Source organism: Labeo rohita, chromosome 4, assembly GCF_022985175.1.
Source record: "Labeo rohita strain BAU-BD-2019 chromosome 4, IGBB_LRoh.1.0, whole genome shotgun sequence".
Lineage (NCBI taxonomy): Eukaryota > Metazoa > Chordata > Actinopteri > Cypriniformes > Cyprinidae > Labeo > Labeo rohita.
The window spans coordinates 36406830-36434399 of record NC_066872.1 but is presented as its reverse complement, the minus strand read 5'-3'; the positions used below and the strand labels follow the sequence as shown (position 1 = coordinate 36434399).

At 34.7% G+C, this 27570-nt stretch overlaps 1 protein-coding gene across 1 annotated transcript; it reads left to right on the top strand.

The window, feature by feature from the left end:
* The first annotated feature begins 1686 nt into the window (after positions 1-1686).
* Positions 1687-27113, top strand: mkln1 (muskelin 1, intracellular mediator containing kelch motifs). Its single transcript, XM_051107848.1, has 18 exons — positions 1687-1845; positions 3277-3346; positions 6500-6642; positions 6841-6929; positions 7202-7311; positions 8544-8736; positions 12055-12132; positions 12322-12387; positions 12865-12977; positions 14489-14701; positions 14821-15042; positions 16287-16416; positions 20719-20866; positions 21548-21662; positions 22620-22759; positions 23250-23352; positions 24865-24919; positions 25041-27113. The coding sequence occupies exons 1-18, from the start codon at positions 1766-1768 to the stop codon at positions 25160-25162; spliced, it is 2190 nt and encodes a 729-aa protein (XP_050963805.1). The 5' UTR covers positions 1687-1765; the 3' UTR covers positions 25163-27113.
* Positions 27114-27570: the final 457 nt, after the last annotated feature.

Here is a 27570-nt window from a genome sequence, read left to right as displayed (position 1 = left end):
CCAATGTTGCCTATCCCTGGTAAAGGGGTACAACAGCTTGTCACTGAGGCCCCTCAAATTGTGAGTACCCTCAAAAGGACAACTTTGTACCTTATTAAATGAATAGTTGTATATTAAAGTTACATATTACTTCTCAAAGGTATAATATGCACCTGTAATAAGAAGAGAATGTGCAAAGTTGTTTTTTAGACCTCTAAAGGTACAATATTTGCAATTGTTTTTCTACACTTTTATTACACACAGGTTCAAAAAATTGTGACTCACAAACGGTCCCCATCCATTTGCAGTAAATTAAAAGAGCTCTTGCCAAGATCTGATCGTGCACTTAGCTGAAATGACATTATCTTCATTCCTTGCATCAGCTTGTTTCCGGTAAAAGACAGCATCAGCGTGCTATATGATTAACTAAAGGCGGAATGCATTTATCTAGAAGGTCATTGTGTTCTTTCGTAGTCTTGAATAATTAGCCTCACTGATAAGCCATTTTGACAGGCACGTCCACAGTGTTACAGTTTAATCATATTTGTTGGCTTTTAAAGAAATGGTTCAACCAAAAATGAAAATTTGCTAAAAATGTACTCATTCTCAGGCCATTCAGGATATAAATGAATTAGTTTCTTTATTGAAACACATTTGGAGAAATGAAACATTACATAATTTGCTCAACAGTGGATCCTCTGGAGTGAATGGGTGCCACCAGATTAAGAGTTCAAACAGCTGATAAAAACATCACAATAATCAACAAGTAATCCACATGACTCCAGTCCATCATTTAATGTAGTGTAAAGTAAAAATATATGTCTTTGTAATAAACAAATCTATCAATCTATCCATGTCTGTCTGTCTAAACTTTCCATCTTTTTCAAAGATTACTCCACTACCGTTGTATTTTCTTGTCATATCATATCATGTGAGATCATGTGAAAACTCAAGTCCACTGTTAATCGGCTGATAAAAGACCCTTGATGCATGGAATTAGAGAGGATTACAGTTCACTCAAACAATCGAGCCCCTCCGCCCCCTCATCCTTCACTTGGCTCCTTGGCTATGAGGATGGGATCGCCCCTTGGGCGGCTAGCCTCTTGGAGAGTAGCCACTGGTTCATTTGCTTGTGTCAAGAATAGCCTACTTTCAGTCTTAGCTGCAGTAAATTTGCTCTGAGCCTCGTTGTAATGATTAATAATAGTCAGCCATTGCTGGATGATTCATTTAAAGTATTAGTGTAATCTAGGTCCTATGAAAACATTTAGGTGATGAAGAAGAGGGGAAAGTTTTAATAGTTTACAGCAGCCTACATAACAAGTGTAATGTTTTTAAACCCATTAGGATTGATTCAAAGTTTTACAAACATAAAAGAATTTTTATTTACCAACAAAAGAGACTTTTCTTTTAAAGTATGTACTTAACTCCATGTAACTGTGGTTGTCAGTTAATTTTGCAATGCACGCATCAGTTAAATTATGTTTTATAAATGATGTTTAATTATGTTTTACAACATTACCTAATTTTTGGAGGGGGGATTTTGGGAAACACACAAGAATTTTTAATGCATTTAATGGATTTGTATATATGTATGTATGTATGTATGTATTATTATTCCCAAGGGTCACAATGTAGTCCTGTTCCACTTTAAGATTTTGCGTCTGCTCTCTCTCTGTCTCTCTCTCACTCACTCTCTCTGTGCGCGCGCCCTTGTGTATGAGTGTGAATATGTATGTATGTATAAGCGCGTGTGTGTGTATGTGTGTGTCGTTCGTGCATCAAGATGGCGGTGGCTCCTGACAGCAGAGTGCTCTCCTACAGTGTTTATAAATGGAGTTCGTACTCCTCTACATATTTACCTGAGTGAGTAACGCACATTAAACACTCACGTTGAGACTCTACATATGCTCTCAAATATATATACACGGTATATAACTCTGTAATATTAATCAAATCCATGGGTTTGTCTAACAAGCGGGCCGGGCTACAGCAGACGAGTACATATAACGTTACATAAAGCAGCCGCGAATGTACAAACTGCAAACAACACATCAAGCGAATTCTTTAATTTCATATATTACTGTACATTTAGACGTACAAAAGTGTGGAAACTGCGATAGATGTGTGGAAATGTGCAGATGTGACAGTCGTGTTAGCATGCTAGGTTAGGCTAGCATGAAGCAGCTCATGTGAGTTTATACACATAACACGTCGAAAACAAACCTTATGTTTTATATTCATCATGTTTTACACAGATCATGATGCTCTTTTAAGAACCTGACAGGTGTCTGTTTGCACTGTTTGTTTAATCTTAAAATATAAATCAGAACTGCAGTATGTAGCCGGTTAGCTAAACGGCTAGTTTACTATAGTGAACTGTTCCTATGAAAGTAAACAAACCGCAAATCGCCGAAAGCAGGTTTAATATGTGCGTTCATCTTTATTTAAAAATATCTGGACGATTTGCTACTTAATTAGAGTACATGTCCTCTTTTTAAAATGCATAAAGATCATATGGTGGCTAATGCTAAACTGTTGGAATATGACACTGTGAGAGTCACAGACTATTTTTATCCCCTCTTTTAATATTAATCTGTTACTGTTAATGTACAGGTATATGTAGTAATACTTCCATGGCAAATATGTATTTAATAGAAGGGCATTTGTACGAAATATGCTGTTATGTCTTGCTATCTAGCAAGGCATGAAGTAGCAGAGTTTCGAAACAAGTGAGCTACCTATCTAGACACCATGAGTTATGAAACAGCCAAAGAGCTGCTTGCGGTCTAACCCATAATATCCATGCAAGTTGTGTCATGTGAAATAGATCATATATTACTAATTTGCATCCTTTCTGTGTAATCCTAGTATTGTTCATAACAGCTAGAGGCAAATGTGCTGTAGACTGACATAAACAGTGCATGCATTCAGTCAGTGGTGAAGCACGTTTTGTAGTGACACCAATTTAGTTTTTGCTCATCATCTGAAGATTGCATGCTTTATAAACTTTATCTAGCAAGCAGAACTGTGTTGGACTTGGCATAATTCAACCGCAAGTATAATTGTATAAACAAATCACATTTATGCATGCATTCGTTTTTAAACATCAATCACCACCGGAATGTCATAAAACCACTGGATACTTCTGCTTTCATTGTGACAGCATAATGTTATGGAAGATTAGCAAAAATTTCCATCATGTGTGCAAGAAAAAAGTGGGGGGAAAAGTTTTAAAGAATGTTTGTGGTGCATTATGCTTTTTGTTTAACTGTTTCTTATTTTATTTGTTTGCAGGAATATTTTAGTGGACAAACCTAACGATCAGTCTTCCAGGTGGTCATCTGAGAGCAACTACCCTCCACAGGTAAATTCTGCTCGTGTCTTTTTTTTCATATGAGCTGGATGTTATTTCTTGTATCAAGGTTATTATTGTTAAAAGGGATAGTTCACCCAAAAAATGAAAATTTCTTACCCTCATGTCGTTCCAAACCGGTAAGACCATCTTAAGCATGCAAATTAAGATATTTTAGATGAAATCCGAGAGCTTTCTGAGCCTCCATAGACAGCAAGGGAGTTACCACGGTTAAGGCAGAGAAATATACTAAGGACATTGTTAAAACAGTCCATGCATTGTTACTATCGTTAATTACAATGTGAGTAATTAATGACAGAATTTTAATTTCTGGGTGAATTATCCCTTTAACCAAAACTAAAAATGAACACTAAAACCATAAGGAAAAAAAATCATAAGGTCTCTGTGCCTTAAGAAGTATTGGTATTTGGCTTCAGAGGTGTGTGTTTCAGTGTTGAAAGCTGTTGATTATTAGTATGCCCGGTTATGTTGAAATTGTCATTCATTGACGCTGTCCTCTGCTTTCATCTTCTTTTGGAAAGAGGAAGCAACTTTTCATTGCCAGTTTTGTGGCAACAGACCATTGCAGTGCAGACAGACTTGTGGTTAAGCAATAAGGAAATCGAAAGTGCGTGTTGGCGGTACAGTAGCACGCGCCCTCAACTTTTAACCTCCAGCCCATACTCAAAGCTTTGTGTTTTCTCACTCGTGTCCTTCCACTCTCGTCCCTTCACGTTAAGTACAGTTACCCTCTGCAGAGATTTGAAATTGTAGTTCCTGTCATTATCCAATGTTTTTTCCCAGAAATTACCTCTGTACATGTTGTAAGTCATCGCAGGAAGTCCAATAATATTTAATCTGTGGGTTAAATCCTCTGAATGTTGTAAAACCAAGCTCTTAGTGCAAGTGGCCATCAGTGGTGGTGGATGGAATATCACGGTCAGTCTGTGTGAAATATTTTCCTCACCCTTCCTGTCTTCGATGACAGTAGCCCATTCATTTTTAGGGTCTCTAAGCAAGCTGCGTTTGTTCCGAGCAATACATTACAAGCCGTGATTGCGGGATGTCCTGTCATAGATGTCTACAGTTGATTGAATTGTTTTCATGAGGGAGGCATGAGTAATAGAGCCCCTCTTGTCCACCTGCATCTAAAGAGGGTGTTGTCACTCGCAATCTCTGGCCATTGTGATCATGTGTGTCCTTATAGGCACCAAAAACACAAGAACTTCCATGTGTTCTTTTATGTTGAATTAAGATACCTTAATGTATTAATAAGAAAATTTGGAATTTTACTTCCAAAATGGGTAGTGATAGATACTGTCGAGGAGGAATCTGTTTTCCAGATTTTGTGCAGACATGCAGTACTGTTCAAATGTTGGGTTTGGTAAAATTTCTTGGTAACACTTTACAATAGGGCGTCATTTGTTAACATTAGTTAATATATTAACCAACATGAATAAACAATGAACAATACATTTATTACACAATTCATTAATCTTTGTTAATGTTAGTTAATAAAAATACAGCTGTTCATTGTTTGTTCATGTTAGTTCATAGTACATTAACTAATGTTGATAACAGAACTTAATAACTTTAACTTTAATAATGCATTAGTAAATGCTGAAATTAAATTTGACTAAGATTAATAAATGCTGTAAAAGTGTTGTTCATTCTTAGTTCATGTTAACTAATGTAGTTAACTAATGTTAGCTAATGAACCTTATTGTAAAGTGTTACAATAAGGTAACAGTTTACAATAAGGTTCATAAGTAAACATTAGTTAACTGCTTTAGTTAACATTAAGAATGAACAACACTTTTACAGCATTTACAGTACGAATCTTGGTTAATTTCAACATTTACTAATGCATTATTAAGATTAAAGGTTGTGCTTGTTAACATTTGTTAATGCACTGTGAACAATGAATGACTGTATTTTCATTAACTAACATTAATAAAGATTAATCAATACTGTAATAAATGTATTGTTCTGTGTTTGTTCATATTAGTTAATACATTAACTAATAGAACCTTATCGTAAAATGTTACTGGCTACATTTATTGAATCACAGATTCAGTAAAAATTGTAATATTTTGAAATAATATTGCAATTTAAAATAACAATTAAGTATATTTTAATGCCATTTACTTTTTCAGTGTTACATAATCCTCCAGAATTCATTCTAATATGCTGATTTGGTAATCATGAAACATTTCTTGGTGTTATAAAGGTTGAAATCACTTTTGCTGTTTCATTTCAGCAGAAACCATGATACATTTTGAGTAGAATAGAAAGTTCAAAAGTTTATTTAAAAAAGAAATATTCTGTAACATTATAAATGTCTTTATTTGCGCTTTTGCTAAATTTAATGCGTCCTTGCTGACAAAAAGTATTCATTTATTTTTAAATAATTGTACTCTTGACACCATACTTTTGAACAGTAATGTATGCTAGTACTGAGAGGCAACTAACCAAAATATATTATTTACTCTTCACCCTGTTATAGTATTTAAATCATGTTCATGCTTTTATTGTTAAACATCCTTCATGTCAAATCTGGTGTGACTGTTTGAACATGCATAGGTGCAAATGATAATTAAAAATAGGTTTAGATTTGCTTTTGTGGTAAAGTTACTGATGTGTTTTAATCACCATAAATTTTGATAAAATTGATTGCTATAGCTAGAACGTTTGTGACCCTGGACCACAAAACCAGTCATAAGTATATTTGTAGCAATACCCAAAAATGCATTGTATGGGTCAGAATTATTGATTTTTCCTTTTATGCCCAAAATCATTAGGATATTAAGTAAAGATCTTGTTCCATGAATATATTTTGCAGATTTCCTACTGTAAATGTATCAAAACTTAATTTTTTGATTAGTCATATGCAATGCTAAGAGCTTAATTTGGACAATTTTAAAGGCGATTTTCTCAATATTTCACAAAAGATTCTTTTTTGCGCCCTAAGATTCCAGATTTTTATATAGTTGCATCTCAGCCAAATATTGTCCTATCCTAACAAACCACACATCAGTGAAAAGCATATTTATTCATTCTTTCAGATGGTGTATAAATCACCCACATGGTTTTGTGGTCCAGGGTCACATTTCAGTTTGGAATTGCTTTGATGTAACCATTTTTTTTCTTCTTTTCTACATTCAGTACTTGATCTTGAAACTGGAGAGACCAGCTATAGTTCTGAGCATCACCTATGGCAAATATGAGAAAACCCACGTGTGCAACCTGAAGAAGTTCAAAGTGTTCGGAGGCATGAGTGAAGAAAACATGACAGAACTCTTGTCTAGGTGAGACTGGTGGGAGAATGTTAGTTTGTGATTGCAATCTACTTACAAGTTAATCTTTACGTCAGATAAGCGTTTAGACTATCTTGAGAACATTTTATTACATGGCTTGTAGTGTTTCTTGAGATGTGAGTAATGTTTGGGGAAATGGCTTCTTGTGATGTGGTGAGGTCATTGACTGTCCTTCTCATCTAATCCTAGTGGCCTTAAGAATGACTTCAACAAGGAGACATTCACACTAAAGCACAAGATCGACGAGCAGATGTTTCCCTGCAGGTTCATTAAAATAGGTGAGTGTTTACAGAAAGAGCAAACTAAAGACCCGGTGAACTCATATGGTGACACATTTAGGGGAAAGATCAGTCATCACATGATTTCAGAGGAAGACAATGAGTTGAGTGAGTGATTGAATGACTCTGCAAGTCTTTGAAGGAACAAACAAGTGTTTGTGTAAACGCTGAACTCTGTCTGTTTCAGATATTGAAATGTCCAAGCTGTACACATGTTTGTGTGAATGTCCTCTCTTGATACTTTCTGTGTGTGTTTGGTTGGTTATGTACAGTGCCTCTGATGTCATGGGGGCCCAGCTTTAACTTCAGCATCTGGTATATTGAGTTACACGGCATAGAAGATCCAGACGTTGTCCAGCCCTGCCTTAACTGGTACAGTAAGGTGAGCACCAAAGGTGATCTTTGGGAATGAAATTCACAATGAAATGCTAAGTTCATATTCACCCCAAAATCAACAGAAACATTTAAGGACCACCCACTGCTTAAAGAATTAGTTCACTCCAGAATTAAAATTTCCTAGTAATTTTCTCACCCCCATGTCATCCAGTTTAAGTCTTTCTTTCTTCAGTCGAAAAGAGAGTAAGGTTTCTGAGGAAAAAATTCCAATATTTTTCTCCATATAGTGGACTTCAAAGGGGATCAGTCAGTTAAAGGTCCAAATTGCAGTTCAATGCAGCTTCAAAAGGCTCTACACAATCCCAGCTGAGGAATAAGGGTCTTATCTAGTGAAACAATCAGTCATTTTCTAAAAAAATACAAATGTATATACTTATTTTTATTTTTATTTTTTTACCAGAAATACTCTTCTTGTACTAGCTTTGCAATGCGCATCTATGACTTTGCGCATTACATAATCATGGTTAGTTCTTGTCTGTGTACTTTGGTTCATAAAGGGTGAAAACTCCGTCTCATTTTCTCCACCAACTTCAAAACTGTCTGACATCATTGTTTTAGCTTTTTTGTAAAGGGCGCTTGACTTTCTTTGCACGTTCGCTTTGTGAACACTGGGTTGGTACTTCTGTCTACGTCACGCGTGACCTTTCCACTGTGATTACGTAATGCGTAATACGTAAAGTCGTGGATGCGGAGGTAGTTCAAAACAAGCAATTGTGGTTAAAAAGTATCTAAATTTCTCGGCTGAGATTGTGTAGAGCCCTTTAAACATGCAGTTTGGACCTCAGCCCTGATTTAAGTCAATTATATGGAGAAAAAAAAAAAATCCTGAAATGTTTTCCTCAGAAACCTTAATTTATTTTCAACTGAAGAAAGACAGATGTGAACATGTTGGATGACATGGGGGTGAGTAAATTACCAGGAAATTTTAATTCTGGAGTGAACTAATCCTTTAAAGGTAACCATACATAAGTCACACAGCATGTGAATTAAAATGATATACATTTCCTGTTTTTTCATAAGCTTTATTTCGGTAAAATGCGTCATTGTCTTTGTACGTCATAACCATTAACAGTTTGTAAATCGCCAAGCTGTTCCAGTAAGAAAAGCATTCATGTTTTTCTAACACTCGCACTTCATTTGCACAGGCAGTTTCACGCAATATTAAACATGGATTGATCGCACGTTACAGCTGAAGTGGTTTGTTTTTTTTCCTGGCAGTACCGTGAACAGGAGGCCATCCGCCTGTGCCTGAAACACTTCCGGCAGCACAACTACACAGAAGCCTTCGAGTCCCTGCAGAAGAAAACACGGATCGCTCTCGAGCACCCCATGCTCACGCACCTCCACGAGCGGCTGGTCCTCAGAGGAGACTTTGACGCCTGCGAGGAGCTTATAGACAAAGCCGTGAGAGGTACCTCACTCTGCGTTTCATCATATGGATCTGTGCCACATTCATTAAATAGGGAATGTGGGCATGTTGGTGCACTGTAGGCAACAGAATGGTTCTGGATTAAAATCGTGTTACGTTGCATGCAAGTACATCCTTGTTGACGTTTTATGTCAAATAAAGATGATCTCTACTTAAACGGTCTGTTTCACTTGATGCAGACTAGACCTTATTTTAGTGTGTTAGAGGTGTTGTGTTTCTATAATACACTGCTTTCACTGTTAAAGAGGTTTTGATGAACTTGCAACCTTATAGCACAATACAGCAGATTGTACTTCAAAAAGAAATGACTCAAAGCTTTAGTTCCTTGTACTCTCAGTATTTAATGGGGAGTATTTACTGCTTTGCAAAACTTGTTTTTTCACATTATCTTACCTTAACTAATATTTGCCTGTTGTACAAACTGAAGGGTGCAGGAAAAAAAAAAGAGATGTGTTAGCATTTTAAGTGCATAGTTATGAGACACATAGTGATAGAAGTCAAAGAAAAATCACCAGCATGCTGCTTTTTGAGACAAACTTGTGGGTGGTTTCACAGAAACGTAGTCGAGAGCTAAAGTTTCCATAAGTGTTGGTCATATGTCAGTAATGTGCAACTTAAAAATTCACCTGGTGACTCAACCTGCAGAGTGTGTTTCTGCAAAACACTTTCCATGCGAACTTTGTGAAAGAATATTGTCTGATTATTTTGATTGATTTGAAAATGGTTAAAGGGATTTTTTCACCCAAAAAATGAAAATTACCCCATGATTTACTCACCCTCAAGCCATCCTAGGTGTATATGACTTTCTTTCAGACAAATACAATTGGAGTTATATTAAAAAATGTCTTGGTTCTTCCAAGCATTATAATGGCAGTGAATGGGTGTTGAGTGCATCCATCCATTATAAACGTACTCCACACAGCTCTTGGGGGTTAATAAAGGCCTTCTGAAGCAATTCAATGCATTTGTGTAAGAAAAATTTCCATATTCAAAACTTTATAAACCGCAATCTCTAGCTTCCGCTAACTGTTGTATGCACGTACACGAGAGAGAGATGTTAAATCGGATGACATAGGACGTAGGCGAACGCGGATACAAATGCAGAAGCGCAGTGGAGAGAACAAAACAAAACACTGGACAAGAAAAATGTCAAATGATTTCAGTGTAAGCCAAGACGAGACTGATTTTCCTTTCCTTTAAACAAAAGTTGGTTTTAGAACGCCAGTCTCTCATAAATGTGCGTATGACAGTTAACGGAAACCAGAGATTATGGTTTATAAAGTCTTAAATATGGATGTTTTTCCTACACAAACACATCGATTTGCTTTAGAAGTATTTATTAACTCTCTGGAGCCGTGTGGAGGGCATTTATGATGGATGGACTTCAAAATCTCAACACCCCTTCACTGCCATTATAAAGCTTGGAAGAGCCAGGATATTTTTTAATATAACTCAGACTGTATTCATCTGAAAGAAGAAAGTCTCATACACCTAGGATGAGTTGAAGGTGAGTAAATTATTGGCTAATTTTTATTTTTGGGTGAACTGTCCCTTTAATGCTACCAGCAGCAGTGTGGTACTCATTGACAGCTTTTTTTAATCACTGGAGGTTGTGAGTGTCTGTGCTGTTGGTTTCTAATAGTTTCTAGTGCCTCTTTCACTCATTTCACCGGAAATTGTCAACTCTTATTGACAGTTAATCACTTTAGATGACTTGAGCAGTGTTGCCAACTTCTTTCACTGAAAAGTCACTAAATGTCACTAGCTTACGTCATACACTAATTAAGATTCATGACGTCAGTGCGTTGTCTTGCTGCTCTGTGCTCACATACTGCATTTTGTTACTGCCAAATTCCCAATGAATATGTTTTCATTGATATATTTTTCTGTTTCTGTTGTCAGACAACGGGATGAATGTGAAATACTGATTGAAATTAAGACTACATACCCAGCTTTCGAAGATATTAATCTGCACTAAAATCCTGATTCATAATCTCGACAATGTCTAATGCAATCAAATACACATACGATTAGGACAATGGCTATGCTGTGATTTTGGGTATAGTAAAATAGAGTAAGAAGCTGCTCCTCTCTGCCACTCGCTGAACAGCTGACACAGAGAGAGGTGTGTGCGCGTAGGGAGAGCAAGACCTCACGTTCATGCGGCAGTACCGGAGAGTCTCAAAAACTAAATAAGGTTTGTCCAAGAAGTTGCTAAATTTGTCGCTAGGCACTTTTTTTTGGAAAAAAGTCGGCAAGGGGTCTAAAAAATCGCTAAGTTGGCAACACTGGACTTGAGATGATATTACACAGAAACAGTCCATAGGTATTACAGTGAATGGAAGTGTAACACTCAATATGGTCTCTCTAGCAAAGGAAGTCCTGCCTTTTAGTTAAAAGAGCCAGTTGTTAATCCTTACTTTTTTTTTTTCGTTACATCTTTTGTAGTTTATTAAAAATAGTTTATTTTTTGTATAATTTTAACTTGAGAAACAAAGTGATTATACATCTGATGTCAGGTTTAATTGGTGTAAAATTTGTTATTGTGACCTTGGTGAGCGATTTTGAGCGATATCAGGTAGATAGGAGTTACTCATGTGTGACCAAATAACTGCTCAGAGGCATCACGATTAAAAACCCTAGAGTGCATTGACTTGTTGTTAACTGGCTTTTCATAGTGACATTGCTGCAAATCATTGCAAACACTTAAATCCACTCTACAGACAAAACAAATAGTCCCACCTCAGACTTGAGCCATTGGTTGATCCAGTGTTGCACTAACAGACTAGTCAAGAACTAACACTGTTTTAAGATTTTTAGAAGGAATCAGCTTTTACATATGTGAACCTGGACCACAGAACCAGTCATAAGGGGTGATTTGATTGATGTATGGTTTGTTAGGATAGGACAACATTTGGCCAGTTTTGATATATTGACAGTAGGAAATCTACAAAATATCTTCATGGAACATGATCTTTACATAATATCCTAATGATCTTTGGCATGAAAGAAAAATCGATAATTTTGACCCATACAATGTCTTGTTGGCTATTGCTACAAATATACCCGTGCTACTTATGACTGGTTTTGTGGTCCAGGGTCACATATTATAATGGGGTTGGAGGAAGTATTTTACACATGCTCGCAGTTGTCTTCCATGTCATTACATGTTCTTTTCAGTGAACACAGTGTAAATTTACGGTAATTAGAACCTAATGTACACTTGAATTGTTTCCTGCCCAGGGAGCATGCATTAGCAAATTAAAGTGTACACTTGACTCTTTATCTGTTCTCTTCCAGATGGTTTGTTTAATCAGTACATCAGCCAGCAGGATTATAAGCCACGCTGGAGTCAGATCATCCCCAAATGTAACAAAGGTACGACAGCAGTCCACAGAACACACAAGTGTCTGCCTCTCGCTCTGAATCCGAACGCTGGACTCTAGGGAATCCATGTCTGCTGTATTAAGTGACTTAAGGGCTGTATTGATATTCAGCACGCGTCTTGTTTCTGATACACGCAACTTTAAATTCACGTCTGTACGTTCTTTTTTTTTTTCTGGTTAGGTGATGGTGATGATAACAGGCCAGGCATGAGAGGAGGTCATCAGATGGTCATTGATGTTCAGACTGGTACGTTATGCGTCAAATGGCTGATTTGCATAGTTTCTTATTGGGCGGTTATCGCCGCACTATTTAGCTTGTCCTGTCTTGCTTGTAGTGGAATGCATGCTAAGACTGCATTTAGCCCTGCTGTTGCGAGTTAAGGGCTGTTTTAAATGTGCGTGTGAATCCTTGAGCTTGTTGTTTGAGGAACAATCGATCCTGCAGCCCTCATGTGGCCCTGTGCGTTCAGACTGACCTGGAGTAACCCGCTCTACAGCTCGGCTGACGCTCAATAGCTCAAACAACTGTCTCTGCTTATCACCATGGCGACATCAGCCTTTCAACCTCAGCACACAGCTGCCTTTCAAGAATAATATGATGATTTATAACAGCTTTAAGAATACCATAATAGTTTTTATCCTTCAGTTTCGTCTTGAATTCTTAGAAAGGTGTAAAACGGCTCACCCACTCACCCTCTTTTGTATTCGCGTCTTTGTTCGGCAGAAACAGTGTATCTGTTTGGTGGCTGGGATGGAACGCAGGACTTGGCTGATTTCTGGGCGTACAGTGTGAAGGAGAACCAATGGGCCTGTATCTCCAGGGATACAGAGAAAGAGGTAAGAAAGAAACTGAAAGAGGAATTTTTTTTTTTATTATGACTGTGCTGAATGGCACAAAAAAAATCCCCTAGATGTTTCCACCACGTTATTGAGTTTCACATACTTCACTGAGTGATGTGTACTCTTTCATCCGGGGATTTTTGACTCATAGTTGAACTAGTTTGTCAATGAGGAAAAGAATGAATTTGCTGTAGTGGAAAATATGTGGTGCTGATGGAAGTTATAATGGTCGCTTGAATCTGGTACACTCATGGTACAACATAGACCAAGCACTTCCCATTAATGCAGGAAGCGCCTGCCTGACTGATATGTGACACAGCCAACCACAGTTTGCCTTATGGGATGTTTCAGGGGTGGCCACATCTCAATGAATGATCTCACCAAAGTAGACCAGCACTCACAAACAGCTAAGGACTACAGTAGAATAGAAATTGAAAAGAAATTGTTAATGTCTGGAGGTTTTTCATTAGAATTTATGTCCATTCAATGTATTTTATTTTATTTTTAATTTAAATAAATGTAATTAAAATATTTTTTTTCTTATTATTTTTTTATTTTATATTAAAATAAAATAAAAATAATATGAAAAATAAAATATTTAATTTTATATTTAATTAAATTATTTAATTACATTTTTTTTTTTATTTTTCATATTATCTTTTTTATTTTAAAATAATAAAATAACAAATAAAATAAGAAGAATAAAAAATAAAATAATTAGTATTTTATTTAAACAATATATAATTATTTATAAAAATGTGAAAAATAAAAAAAAAATTAAAAATACAAATAAAATATTTATATTTAATGTAAGTATTTAATTTAATTTTTTTTATTTTAATTTTATCTTTTTATTTAAAAAAAAAAAAAAAAATATATATATATATATATATATATATATATATATATATATTGTGAAAAATAAATAAAATTTTTTTTTTTTTTTTTATAATTTAATTTAAACTTTTCATATTAATTTATTTTTTATCTAGTTTAATTTATCTAGTTTACATGCCCAAAGATTTTAAAACATTGATCTCACAAATTTTTGGATAAACCATTAACAAGTTCTTTCTCTGGAAACGCCCATGATTGTGTCCTGGTATCTTGTAAAAGCAAGTTTATTATCTGAGAGACTGATTTAAAAACTAAAAAGGTCTTCTCTAACTTAAGGAAATCATATAATAAATCAAATTTTGAATACAGTGCTATTTGAATCAGTTGATCCATCCACCTTGTTTTTCCCGTAAGGGCGGGTGTGGCCAACAAAACAGCTCTTTTTGCTGATTGATATTGCAAATGTCACCATGTTTTAATGTATTACCTTAATTATGAACACTGGTTTGTAGTGCAAACAGTTTTACTGTTTACTGCACGTTGTTATTTATTCCCATTATTTCCCTGCGGCTAATAACCAGGAAGTCTCACCCATAGGCTTGCTTCTGCGTTGAAGAATAAGGTAGATAGTTGAGGCAAAACTAAAAAGGTTGTGATTTTATTTCTTTTAGAACGGTCCCAGTGCTCGGTCGTGTCACAAGATGTGCATCGACTCTCAGCGGAGGCAGATCTACACGCTAGGCCGTTATCTGGACTCCTCCGTCAGAAACAGTAAGTCACTGAAGAGTGACTTCTACTGCTATGACATTGACGCCAACACGTGGACTCTCCTAAGCGAAGACACGTCTGCTGATGGAGGACCCAAACTCGTTTTCGACCACCAGGTACACATTTTAAATTACACAACCCCCATACCAAACCACCAGGAGTCTCCCTTGTACAGGTTTCTAAAGAACAGTTCAGTATCTCTGGTATTTGGACAAAATATCTTTCTCTCTCTCAGATGTGCATGGACTCTGAGAAGCACATGATCTACACTTTTGGTGGTCGGATTCTGACGTGTAACGGCAGTGTGGATGACGGCAGGACGTCAGAACCTCAGTTCAGCGGGCTTTACGCGTATCACTGTCAAGCTAGCAGCTGGAGTCTGCTCAGAGAAGACTCGTGTAACGCCGGGCCAGAGGACATCCAGTCCCGCATCGGACACTGCATGCTCTTCCACACGGTCCGTCTCCTTAGTAAAGCACTCTCAGATGTTTTATGTGTTGACCTCAAATTTTTGATAGATGCATTTGTGGTTTATTCGTGTGAATAATTTCTGTATATGTAAGAATACAGAAGTTGATTGCAAAATGGTTTTAAGTGGATAGTTCCTCCAAAAATGAAAATTGCCCCTTGATTTACTCATCCTCAAGCCATCCTAGGTGTATATGACTGACGAATACAATTAGAGTTATATTAAAAAAAATGTCCTGGCTCCTCCGAGCTTTATAATGGCAGTGAATGGGCGTTGAAATTTTTAAGCCCAAAAAATTGCTTCCGTCCAAAAATGCTGCACATGGCTCCTGGGCGTTAATAAAGGCCTTCTGAAACTTCACGAGAGTTCACTTTTTTGGGGTTCAAAATCTCAACACCCATTCACTGCCATTATAAAGCTTGGAAGAACCAGGACATTTTTTAATTTAACTCTGATTGTATTCGTTTGAAAGAAGAATAGAAGTATACAACTAGGATGACTTGAGGGTGTTTAATTTAATTTAGTTTAATTTTTTATTTAATTTTCAATTTAATTTTCAGTTTTTAATTTAATTAAATGTATTTTTTATATACATTCATATTTTCATATATTTCAAAATAAAATAAATATGAAAAATAAAAATAATATAAAATATATACCAAGGATGGGTTTGAGGGTAAGTTATTTTATTTTATTTTTATTTTATTTTTATTTTATTTTATTTTTTTTATTTTATTTTATTTTATTTTATTTTATTTTATTATTTTTGTTGTATTTTAAAAAATTACATTTTTTATTTTTCTTCTTCTTCTTCTTCTTCTTCTTCTTTTTTCTTCTTCTTATTATTATTATTATTATTATTATTATTATTGTTATTATATATATATATATATATATATATATATATATATATATATATATATATTATTATTTTTTTTATAAAAGAAAAACTAATAAAAATTAAATGAAAAATAATAATTAAAAAGCAGGAAATTATTTATGTAACTCCAATTGTATTGGTCTGAAAGAAGAAATATGTCTATATAATAATAATGTCTATATGCCTAGGATCGCGTGGGGGTGAGTAAATCATGGGGTAATTTTCATTTTTGGGTGAACTGTCCCTTTAAGAGGGATGATTGGTGAATTTATTGGTGTTTTTTTTTTTTGGAATTTATGGGTGGTTTTGACGACAAATTTTGTGTGATCATTTTTTCCTTTCACCCCTGCAGAGAAATCGCTGCCTGTATGTTTTCGGAGGTCAGAGGTCTAAAACTTACTTGAATGATTTCTTCAGTTACGACGTTGATGGTGACCATGTGGAGATCATCTCAGATGGCACCAAGAAGGACTCAGGCATGGGTACGATGTCTTTAGCAAACTGTAAATTTGTAAAAATGCTGCCGGTTTATTTTTTTGTTGTATTTAGCAATAACTCCTACAAAGCTGTGTCCTGAGAAGACACTCCTTATAAGGAAAGCAAAGGAATTTTGAGCACGACGGTGACATCATGTTCAGAAATAGAGTTGAATCAGGTGGGGATTATGTCACTACTGTGGCCAGTTACGTGCAGCTGAGGCAAACATGTGATCTATTGCAGTCTTACTGTTCAACAGTTAAGTCAACTTGACATCATCTGTCTTCCTGATACTGATATACACAGATCTGCTGGTTTGGCTGATAGTGATGAATGCTTCTCGTGAGGATTGTCCTAATGATGGGTGAATATTGCAGCAAATTCCTGAGTAGGGAAACAAGGGTTTTGAGGTTACAGCATTGCTGCTCTACAAAGAACACGCATTCTGCCTCTCATCAAGATATTCTCCTCTGAAGACTCGGCATGAAATATACATTTTAATATTTAAAGTCTTCTCTGGTAGATTAGACGTGCAGCCTTAGATGACTCTGGTTACATAAGACTGTTTTTTTTTTTTTTTTTTTTTCCTCCTTTGGAGAAAAGCTAGTCTCACAGGCACTATGCTAGGGTGTTCAAGGTGGTTACTAGGATCCTGCTAGGTTGCATTTTGTGTGGTTGCTAGGTGGTTACTTTCTATTCCAAGTCTTTATGATATTATGGTCCCTGAATAAGACACAGGTTCCTCCCTTATTGAATATCAGGGATCAGAGGTTTTTTTTCTTTACCTGTGATTTCTAAAAGTAACTGCACACTTTTCATCAGTACCAATTTGAGGTATTTTTTTTATTTATTTATTTATTTATTGCAGAAACACAGCATTGTTATTAAAAATCATTTTTAGAATAAAGCTGAAATAAAATAAATATAGATATTAGATTAAAAACCTAAATGAAATGCTAAATGTTGGCAACAAACTAAAATATGATATATTAAAAGTATTACAGTTATTAAAACACAAATAAAAAAAATAAAAAATGAATTTACATTTTTAAAAATAAGACAAAATGTAAATAATTATTAGAAAAAAATGACAGAAGCACACAACAAAATTACTAAAACATGAACAAAAAATAAAATCAGAAATATCAAAAGCAAAAAATAAAATTACTTGGATAATCTGTTAATTATACAGTAATTTTATTTGTAATGTTATAATATTTTAATAATTTTATTTTTTTAGAAATGTAATTTAATACTACTACTAATTATTTCCTTAGTTTCATGTTAATATAATATTAAGTATTTTATGCACAGCAGTGCTTAAATATTTTATTTTTATATTTTTGTTCAATATCAATTCAGTTTAATGAAGGTAATAAAGGAATAATGCAAATATTGTTATTTATTATTGATTTTAAATTAATCTATAATAATAAATTATAAATAATAAATATAACATGAATAAAAATATAAAATTAAATAAGCATATTCTGTAAATTCACTTGTTAATGCAATATTTATAGCAGTATAAAATATTTAAAAAAATGTTAAGTTACAAAAGCACAATAAAATTACTAAAACAAACAAAAATTAAAATGAGAAGTATCAAAAGTATAAAAATAAAATCACCTGGATCATCTGTAAATTATAGTTATTTTATTTATAGCATTTTATTATTGTAATAATATATATTTTTAGAAATATAATTTAATACTACTGCTACTACTACTAATAATTATTATTAAAAAAAATTTATCCATTAATACACAGCAGTGCTTAAATATTTTTAGATTTTTATTCAATATCAAGTTCAGTTATATGAAGGTAATAAAGAAATAATGCAAAACTTAAATTAATTGTTGCTTTAAAATCAACCACAAATGTAAAATTAATAAAAATTAAATAAATAGGCGTATTCTGTAAATTCACTTGCTAATGCAATATTTATAGCAATATAAAATAAATACAGTATATAAAAATGTATTTAAAAAATGACGACAGCACAACAAAAATTAAAATAAGAATTATTGAAAGAAAAATAACCTTGAAACACCTGTCCTCTCAAGATCTGCCCTTTCATGGCACAAATCAACATTAAACACAGCCAATTTGAAGTTCTGAGAATTTCGATTGGCTTCTGAAGAACTGAGTTCTTAGAAAATACTTCATGCCCACGCACTTGTGGTGATTAGCTCTCCTAACACACACTCGTTTAATTGCTCACGTTAGCTACACACGCATACAAATGAAACTCGCACGCACAATCAAGACTTACAACAATGCAGACTTTGTAAAACGTCTGTGATCAGCATGGAGAAGAATTTGGTGAGCAGACAGGTCATTATGTCCACACACCCACATAATGTCCCCCAAAATTTTGCTTCGCTTTCTCTATAATCAGTAATGATAGCTTGATATTATGTCAGGCTCGAAGGAAGATACCAAAACGAACAGCCGGTTCACAGAAAGGAGAGTCAGAGAAGGTGAACGAGTGTGAGAGCTTTGTGAAGCCTGAGAGAGACTGTGCAGACACAGGCCTGTGACACACTTCCTGTTCCCATAAACAGATTGTGTAAAATCTCAATGGGCGACTTGACGCAATGAGAGAGTATAAAAAGACCTCTGTGTTCTCTGTTATCGCGTTAGAGAGAGATGTGTGTGTGCGACGGGGACAGGGGGTGACAGAAAGAGAACAAGAGCTAGAAGGCAGCAGAGAGAGACAAAAATAAGACTGAACAAAACACAATTTACCAGGAAGGAAACCGAGAGCCTGAACAGTATGGTCACAGACCTTAAAGGAAGAGTTCACCCAAAAATGTAATTTATCATGTAGTTCTGAACTGGGGTAATGTAAACCGTTGGCACTGTAAAAGCTATTGAGATTCAACAACCTAAAGCTGTCTGGCGACATTGTCCTGCTTATTTCACAACTACTTGGTAAATAATCAAATGCTAAATAAATTAATGAGAATGACATTTTATTTGGGTTGGAACTTGAGGAAAATTTAAGAGAATAGATATCATGGAGTGATACAAGAGAAATGAAACTAACTTACTGAAAATCACCTGGATCCTCTGTGAATTATACTGTTATTTTATATACAATATTATTATATTATGATGTAGTAGTAGTAATAATAATAATAATAATAAATTATTATTGTTGTTGTTGTTGTTATAAATATTGTAATAAATATTAAAAGAAAAATCTAAATTAAATTAGAAATGTTGGCAACTAGCTAAAATAAATTGTTTTGAAAGTGCTAAAATTATTACAATTATAAAAATTATTTAAAATCAACAATAAATATGAAATGAATAAAAATGTAAAATTAAATGGGCATTCTGTAAATTCACTTGCTAATGCAGTATTTATAGCAATATAAAATATTTAATTATTTAATACTTTTCAAAAAAAGTTTTTTGTAAATTTGCTTGCTAATGCAATATTTATAGCAATATAAAATATTGATTTAATACTTTTGTATTATATTAATATAGTATTAATCAAATGTTTCAAAACATTATTGAACATTAATGCTGAAAAATAGTTATATTTACAGTCATGTTAATGTAATAACAAAATGCAAAACTTCATTGCATATTATTATATTGATGTTTTTTTAATGTATCTTTTAGAAATATTAATAATAAATAAGAAATAATAATAATAATAAGAAATAATAATAATAATAATAATATTAGAACAACATTAATAATATTTTTAATATTATTAATTTATTTCCTTCTAATAATATTAATAATATTATTTCCTTAGTTTTATATTAATATAATATGAAATATTTTAAACGTTAATGTAGAGCAGTGCTTAAATATTGTATTTATTTTATTTAATATCAATGCAGTTATAGTAAGGGAATAAGGTAAAACATAAATTAATTGTTTAATGATTTAAAATCATGCAAATAATGCATTAAGTAATGCAAACACTTCATGATAAATAATGCAACTGTGGTAAATTCATTCACCATTTCTGGATGGGGCAATAAAGTTTATTTTGTACCTTTGGTACATAAGTTCGGCTGAAACCATAGGAAAAATAGAGGTTATTTTCATATTAATGTATTTAATATATATTTGATGTTATTTATTTTTTTATTTTTTTATTTAGTGGTAAATTCACTCACTCAAGGTTTATTTTGTACCCTTGGTACAAAAGTTTAGCTGAAACAAGAAGAGGTAATTTGCATGTTATTTAGGAACGATTACACCAAGATGCTACACCTTGACACTTTTTGCCTTCTCTTAAGGATCTACAATTAACTCTGTCTGTGTTTGCGTTGCAGTGCCGATGACGGGATTCACTCAGCGTGCCACCATCGACCCGGAGCTCAATGAGATCCACGTTCTGTCAGGACTCAGCAAAGACAAAGACAAACGCGAGGAGAATGTACGCAACTCCTTCTGGATCTATGACATTGCACGCAACAACTGGTACGTGAGTTTTCGGACATGCTGTACGGCATTGCACATTGAATGCTATTGAGTATGTTCGACTGTGTTTATACACTGTGGCCCAGAGGACAAGCTGCATGGGTAATCCACAGAGTGCCTCAGGCACCTAATTCCTGAGGTTTTAGATTGTTGTACACTGCTGGAAAGGAAGAAAATCTTCGGTTATGATGGGGAAAAAAGATGTCCTTCCTTTTCTGGACTGTATGTTCATTTTTCAGTGCATTAAAGAGCGTAAACGCGTCCTACAGAAACCCCGTATAATGAATTGTTCTCAGCTTGCATTCACGTATATTCAATAAAGCCAGAGCGAAAGTTGTGTTTCATAGATGCGTGTGACCTTCAGAAAGGGAGTTGGTGACCATCAAACAGGAACAGAATGTTCTCTGCTTGTGTGTGGGTCTGGCTGCATGTGTCTGCATGCGTGTGTGTGTGTTAAATGTGCTTTGCACTTAAACTGGGGGAGAAGAACCCTTTGTTCTGTACACTAAGTAAAGGAGTTGGCTTACGGCTTCTGAAAAATCACTGTTTCGTTTAGATCTGGTGCACTGGTTTGTGTCATTTTGTTTATTTGACTTGATTTGGGTGGGTGCATGTGTGTACACTTGTCTAGGACAGTATGCACAGTCGAGTATGAAAGACTAACTGTGTGTTTGTGTGCAGGTCATGTGTTTATAAGAATGACCAGGCGGTGAAAGAGAACCCCACTAAGGCCCTACAGGAAGAGGAACCTTGTCCTCGTTTTGCTCATCAGCTAGTCTATGACGAGTTGCACAAGGTAATGTAGATTATTTCACTTCCACATCTGTGGTAAATATGAATTGGGCGTTTATGAACGGTGTGGTGTGGTTTAGGTTTGGCCGGTTAGTGATCTGACCTGATAACCCAAAGTTTGTAGATTTCAAGCTAAACTAACCTTGTGGAATTATATTATATTATATTATATTAATTGTGTGAATTTTAACTCCAGGTTTATATTATATTATATTATATTATATTATATTATATTATATTATATTATATTATATTATATTATATTATATTATATTATATTGATTTAATGTAACTTTTAAATAATATTATATTATATTACATTATATATTATATTATATTACATTATATTATATTAATTGTGTTAATGTTATCTCTAGGTTTCTGCAGTAAAAATATTATACTTTTTAACATAACTTTTAAATAATTTGTATAATATTATATTTTATTTATTTAATATAATGCAATATAATATTAATGTACAAAATATAATGTAATGAATAATTAAAAAAAAAAAAAGTAATATTTTATAAAATTGTTTATCAGATTATTACAATATTTATACTTTTATGTTAATAGTAATAATATAGTGTTAATATAGTATTAGGCTGTTGAAGTCTTAATAACTTCAGCAATTTAAGCAATTTAATTATTTTGTGAACTTTAAAACAGTAAAACATCATTTTTGCCTGATTATTCTGATGTGTTCTGTTGTGTATCTTTACTTCTTTTGTTAAAGACTGATAATGCTTCTGTGGCCCAGAATGATTGCAAATTACTAATTGCAACAGCTTTCAAATGATAAGGTTGTACCCTGTGAATATTTGTAGAGACATCTAAATACAAATTATATTTACCTCAGGCACTTTGACAGCTTGAGCTGATAAAACACTCATTTCCTTAATTGCTGTACTGATTAATCAAAGCAGTTAGCAGGTGTTTGATATGATGATATGGTACACAGGTGCATTACCTTTTCGGTGGAAACCCAGGGAAGTCCAGCTCACCCAAAATGAGATTGGATGATTTCTGGTCTCTAAAGCTGTGCCGCCCTTCCAAAGAATATCTGCTTCGACACTGCAAATACCTCATTCGCAAATACAGGTACAAATATACTTTCATATGCGTCCAAAAATGCTTCACAATCTGGTGCTCACTGACTCGTTTTTCTGACCTCACAGTTCTTGATTAGAAAATTGTGTTCAAGAATAATGTTTACTAAATTAGATAGTCTGGTGTCTGTCTGAAGCCAAAGAAAACTGTCAGATCCTCTTAGTTTCCAAAGGGAGTTTGGACATCTGTTCCATGTTAAATAGTTCGTGTCGAATGTTAATATGAAGAACATGATCTTGCTGTGATCCTGCTGTGATCTCGATGTAAACCATTAGGACCCAGATGTATTGTTATGTAATTGCAGTGTCATGCAGCACTGCAGTTAGTGATTAAATTACAGTAGTAGTTTTCCATTGCTGCATGCCATTTCTGCTCTCTTAGGGCCATCTAGTGGCCATATTTGCTTACTTAATGCAATAGCAGTGTATCTAGAAAAACAAATTTGTTCTTATTTTGATTACTGCCTTGTGTGTGTTTGCAGGTTTGAGGAAAAGGCTCAGACCGAGCCCTTGAATGCACTTAAATATCTACAGAATGATCTGTCTCTTACTGTGGACCACACCGACCCCGATGAGACAAAAGAGGTCAGGACTCTCATAAAAAACTTTTATATTTAATGATTAAAGAATTAGTTCAAACTGCAGAATTAAAATTTCCTGATAATTTACTCACTCCATGTCATCAAAGATGTTCATATCTTTCGTTCTTCAGTCAAAATGAACGTTTTTTTTTTGAGGAAAACTTTCCAGGATTTTTCTCCATATAGTGGATTTCAATGGGGATCAACGGGTTGAAGGTCCAAATTGCAGTTTCAATGCAGCTTCAAAGGGCTCTACACAATCCCAGCTGAGGAATAAGGGTCTTATCTAGTGAAACAATCGGTCATTTTCCAAAAAAAAAATACTAATTAATATACTTTTTAACTACAAATGCTCACCTTCATGCATTACGTAGTCACTTTGGAAAGGTCACAAGTGAGGTAGGTGGAAGTACCGATGCAGTGTTTACCAAGCAAATGAGCAATAAAAAGTCAAACGCCCAAATTCAAATGAAATCTGTATCAACAAAATCCATCTTTCCAATGCTGAAGACGGAAAAGCTGTATCTGAAGTGACATTAGATGTATTTACACAGACTGTTTGAAGTTGAGGTGTCAATGAGGTGTAAATCATTTTATAATATATATGTTTTAAATATTTTTTTTGAACATACAAATAAGAAATGTTGGGAAAAATGCAATGATACTTTAAATATGAAACCAAGCCACCAATAGGTGGCGGCAGATGCTTGTTTGAATGAGTGAGTCATTTAGACCTTCATTCAACAGATTCGTTCGAATGGCTGATTCATTCAGAAATGAGGCAGCTGTCTTTATGAATGGGTTACTGAATCATTTACTCATTTGATTTGTTCAAAAGCCTGCATTCATTCAGCTGTGTGCTGCTCGAAGACACACAACAGTTTTGCTGTGGCTTTGATTGAAACCATTTTCATCAATTAAATTTAGTTAAAACAATCAATGTTGTGTCTAAGTCATTTAATTTTAACTTCATTTATTGAACTACTGTTGTATAAAACAAGTGTCACTTTGCAGATCTAATATCTTTTTATCTTTTTTTTTTTTTTTTTTTTTTTCCTACTGCACTATGCAGCAAGGCTATAATTTCCTGTGAGAGCTGTTACACTCATTTGTTTTGATTTCTGCACGAGTGTCTCTCACACACTCACTCGGGCTGCGCAAGCGTCGTCTGGCACGACATAAATAGTCATCAATAGTCAGACGCTGTAAACGTGACACCAAAATTCCAGTCGATTAATAATAATAATACCGTCAACCGTTGATCCTCATTGAAATTCATGGATGATGTGAGGGGAGTAAGTTATCAGGAAATTTTAATTTTGGAGTGGACTAGTCTTTTAAGCTTGTAATTAACAATTCTTTTGTGTTGATTGAATCAGTTTGTGCATTTACATGAATTTTAAGTTTGATTTCAGGTGGACTTAAGCAAATTCTCATGTAAATGCTTGACTGAAATTGTACTAATCCCAGTAAATGCTGCATAAATAAATGCGCTTTTTGTGTTTGTTTCCTGTAGTTCCAGCTTTTGCCCTCCGCTCTGTTCAAATCCAGCTCAGACTTCATTCCTCTAGGTGAGCGATGATTGTCCTCCATTCACGTTCTTTTACTACAACTGTGAAAATCGACGCACAAGCTGCTCAAATATATTCATTAGCGCTATAATGCTTAATAATTTTCTCCTCTCCATCACAGGCTTTTCAGATGTGGATCAGACGTACGCCCAGCGCACGCAGCTGTTCGACACGCTTGTCAATTTCTTCCCTGACAATATGACCCCGCCCAAGGGTAACCTTGTCGACCTCATCACCCTGTAGCCACGCCCCCCCTCACAGTAGACCGCACCGTCTTTAGACCTCTCAGACTCCTCCCACTCAAAACAGAAGTTATTTTTCTACATTTTCCACCCGAGGTGTGCCGTGCCCACCTACTGTGTTTCCTCTTACAGAAGTAATGCCACTTAAACGTCACTGAGACTTATTTAAAAAGTTTGAAATATAATTTTTCTACTCTGGAGTTCCAGGGTTGTGCTTTTTTATTTTTGATTTCATTTTAAAAAAGTGTCAATTAGGTTTAAATTTGCATATCTGCCAAATTGCGCACTGACTTGATTTTTTTTTTTTTTGTTTTGAAACAAACTTCTGCTTAGTTTCAAGTCTCAGTTTTATCATTCAAAGTTTCTTTCATACAGGTTGAGCTATAAATCCGAACAGTTTACATCACAAAGGGGTGGTTTTGAGTTATAAACTGTGGGTTCCTTTATGCCTTGCTATTTTAAATCACATTTTTATGGACGAACACTTGTGCGCTGAGCCAGTGGAGGCCGAAGGCAAAGATCAGAGCGCCCTCTAGAGATCAATTCTGTTCACTCTCAATACTGGCTTCCATCTAAACCTGCTGCTGCTGCTGCTATTGGATGCTGCCATGACATTAGTGCTTTCTTTGACTCTTTAATAGTGGTGAAACACCCTTAACTAAGTTCTCATCCACAATCTTAAAAGGTGAGATTCGCTATAGTGATATGTTTGAGGTGTAATGCACACATTTAGGTACACAAGAGCTGTTTTCCACTGTGTGTGTTTAGGAACGCAAATATTAGTAGCACATGATCATTCATGGCAACGCATTGTACTTTATACACTTGTATCCGTCGGTGAATGGATTAGCGAACACTTTGCTGCAATTAGACAAACCGAAGACGTGGATGATTTGACTTTTTGAAGTGTAGCTTGAAGTTGTGGCTGCTTTTGTCTGAACTCAATATAGTCCAGTTCATACTGCTGTGTTACACAGACTGGTACCAACTCAAAGGAGCCTTATTGGGACCACCGAAGACAGAAGAGACCCCTCACTATTTATTATTAATATTATTATTATTATTATTATAATAATTATTTCTTGGTGAACTTGAGCCCTGAATGTCATGTCTTATGTTCTCTCTATGATGTCATAGAGACGTCTATATGTGTCCTTCATTCCGTACGAGCTTCCGGATTGTTTACAATTCTGGACAGGCGAAAGTGTGTTGGATGATAGTCTTCCATATAGTTCATCTGTACATCTAACTCGGTCTCCATTTGTGCAGTGTTAGTTGAACAGCAGTTATTTGTGTCCCTGTGCACGAGTAGGAAGTGTTTGCCCTGCAAAAAAATGTTCCGGTAATTGGATCTCTCTTAAATTTGCTGTCGTTTTGGCTTCGCCCACGCGGAAACCAAAGGCTCAAAGAACCTGGGACAGTACATTATGCTTCACCCTGCTGATTGTGTCCTCCCAAGTGTCATATCTCAATTCCCAGAACTCAGTATTAGCTGTAATTTGGCTCTGTGGAGATACACTTACGGCGCGCCCGTTTGTAATTTCTAAGATTCACGCTCTCCTGGCGTGAAAGCGAGTGTATATGATTTGAAATCCAGGGCTTACTTTTGCCTTTTGTAGCTCTAGCGTTGTCTTTGTGCCAGGAAGAAAAAATAAATAGGTATGAAAACAATGATATTCAACGAAGCGCGAGAGGATCGACACTTACAACCGGAGACTTTTTGTCGCACTTAATGCCAAATACGTTTTTTTGCTTTCGGTGTACATTTCTGCAGTGTCAGAGATGAAAGGACTTTTCTTTTTCTCTCTCCTGGAAATCCTCATCTCGTCGAGCCCTTCTGGGCACTTTGAGATGTCAGCACTACACTGTGGCTCTCATGAATGTGTAGAACCTATTAAAAGAACTGCATTGTATGTAATGTACATAAAGAATAAAGATTGTATTTTGTTCAAGTTTTCTTAAAAATGGTCTTGGTTTTTCTTTAACGTAGACCTACATTACCAGTCAAACGTTCTGCTGCTCACCAAGCCTGAAATATTTTTACTGTTTAAAATAACTCTTTTCTATTTTGATATATTTTAAAATGTAATTTATTTCAGTGACCAAAGCTGAATTTTCAGCATCATTATTCATCATTAGTCTTCAGTGTCACATGATCCTTTCGTTCTAATATGCTGATTTGCTGTTCTAGAAACATTTATTATTATTATTATTATTAATATATTTAAATCAGTTGAGTACTTTGTTTTTTTTTGTTTTTTTTTTCAGGATTTTTGACTATAAATTTCCAAAGATCAGCATTTATCTGAAATAAAAAGCTTTTGTAACATTATACACTATGCCATTCAAAAGCTTGAAGTCAGTATAATTTAAGAAATTATAGAAATTAATTTTATTTATTTAGCAAGG

Coding starts and splice junctions, on each gene's coding strand:
- mkln1 (XM_051107848.1), top strand. CDS start 1,766: ATGGCGGTGGCTCCTGACAGCAGAGTGCTCTCCTACAGTGTTTATAAA. Junction 3,347..6,499: donor AGAGCAACTACCCTCCACAG/GTAAATTCTGCT, acceptor TTCTACATTCAG/TACTTGATCTTGAAACTGGA. Junction 22,760..23,249: donor TACCTCATTCGCAAATACAG/GTACAAATATAC, acceptor GTGTGTTTGCAG/GTTTGAGGAAAAGGCTCAGA.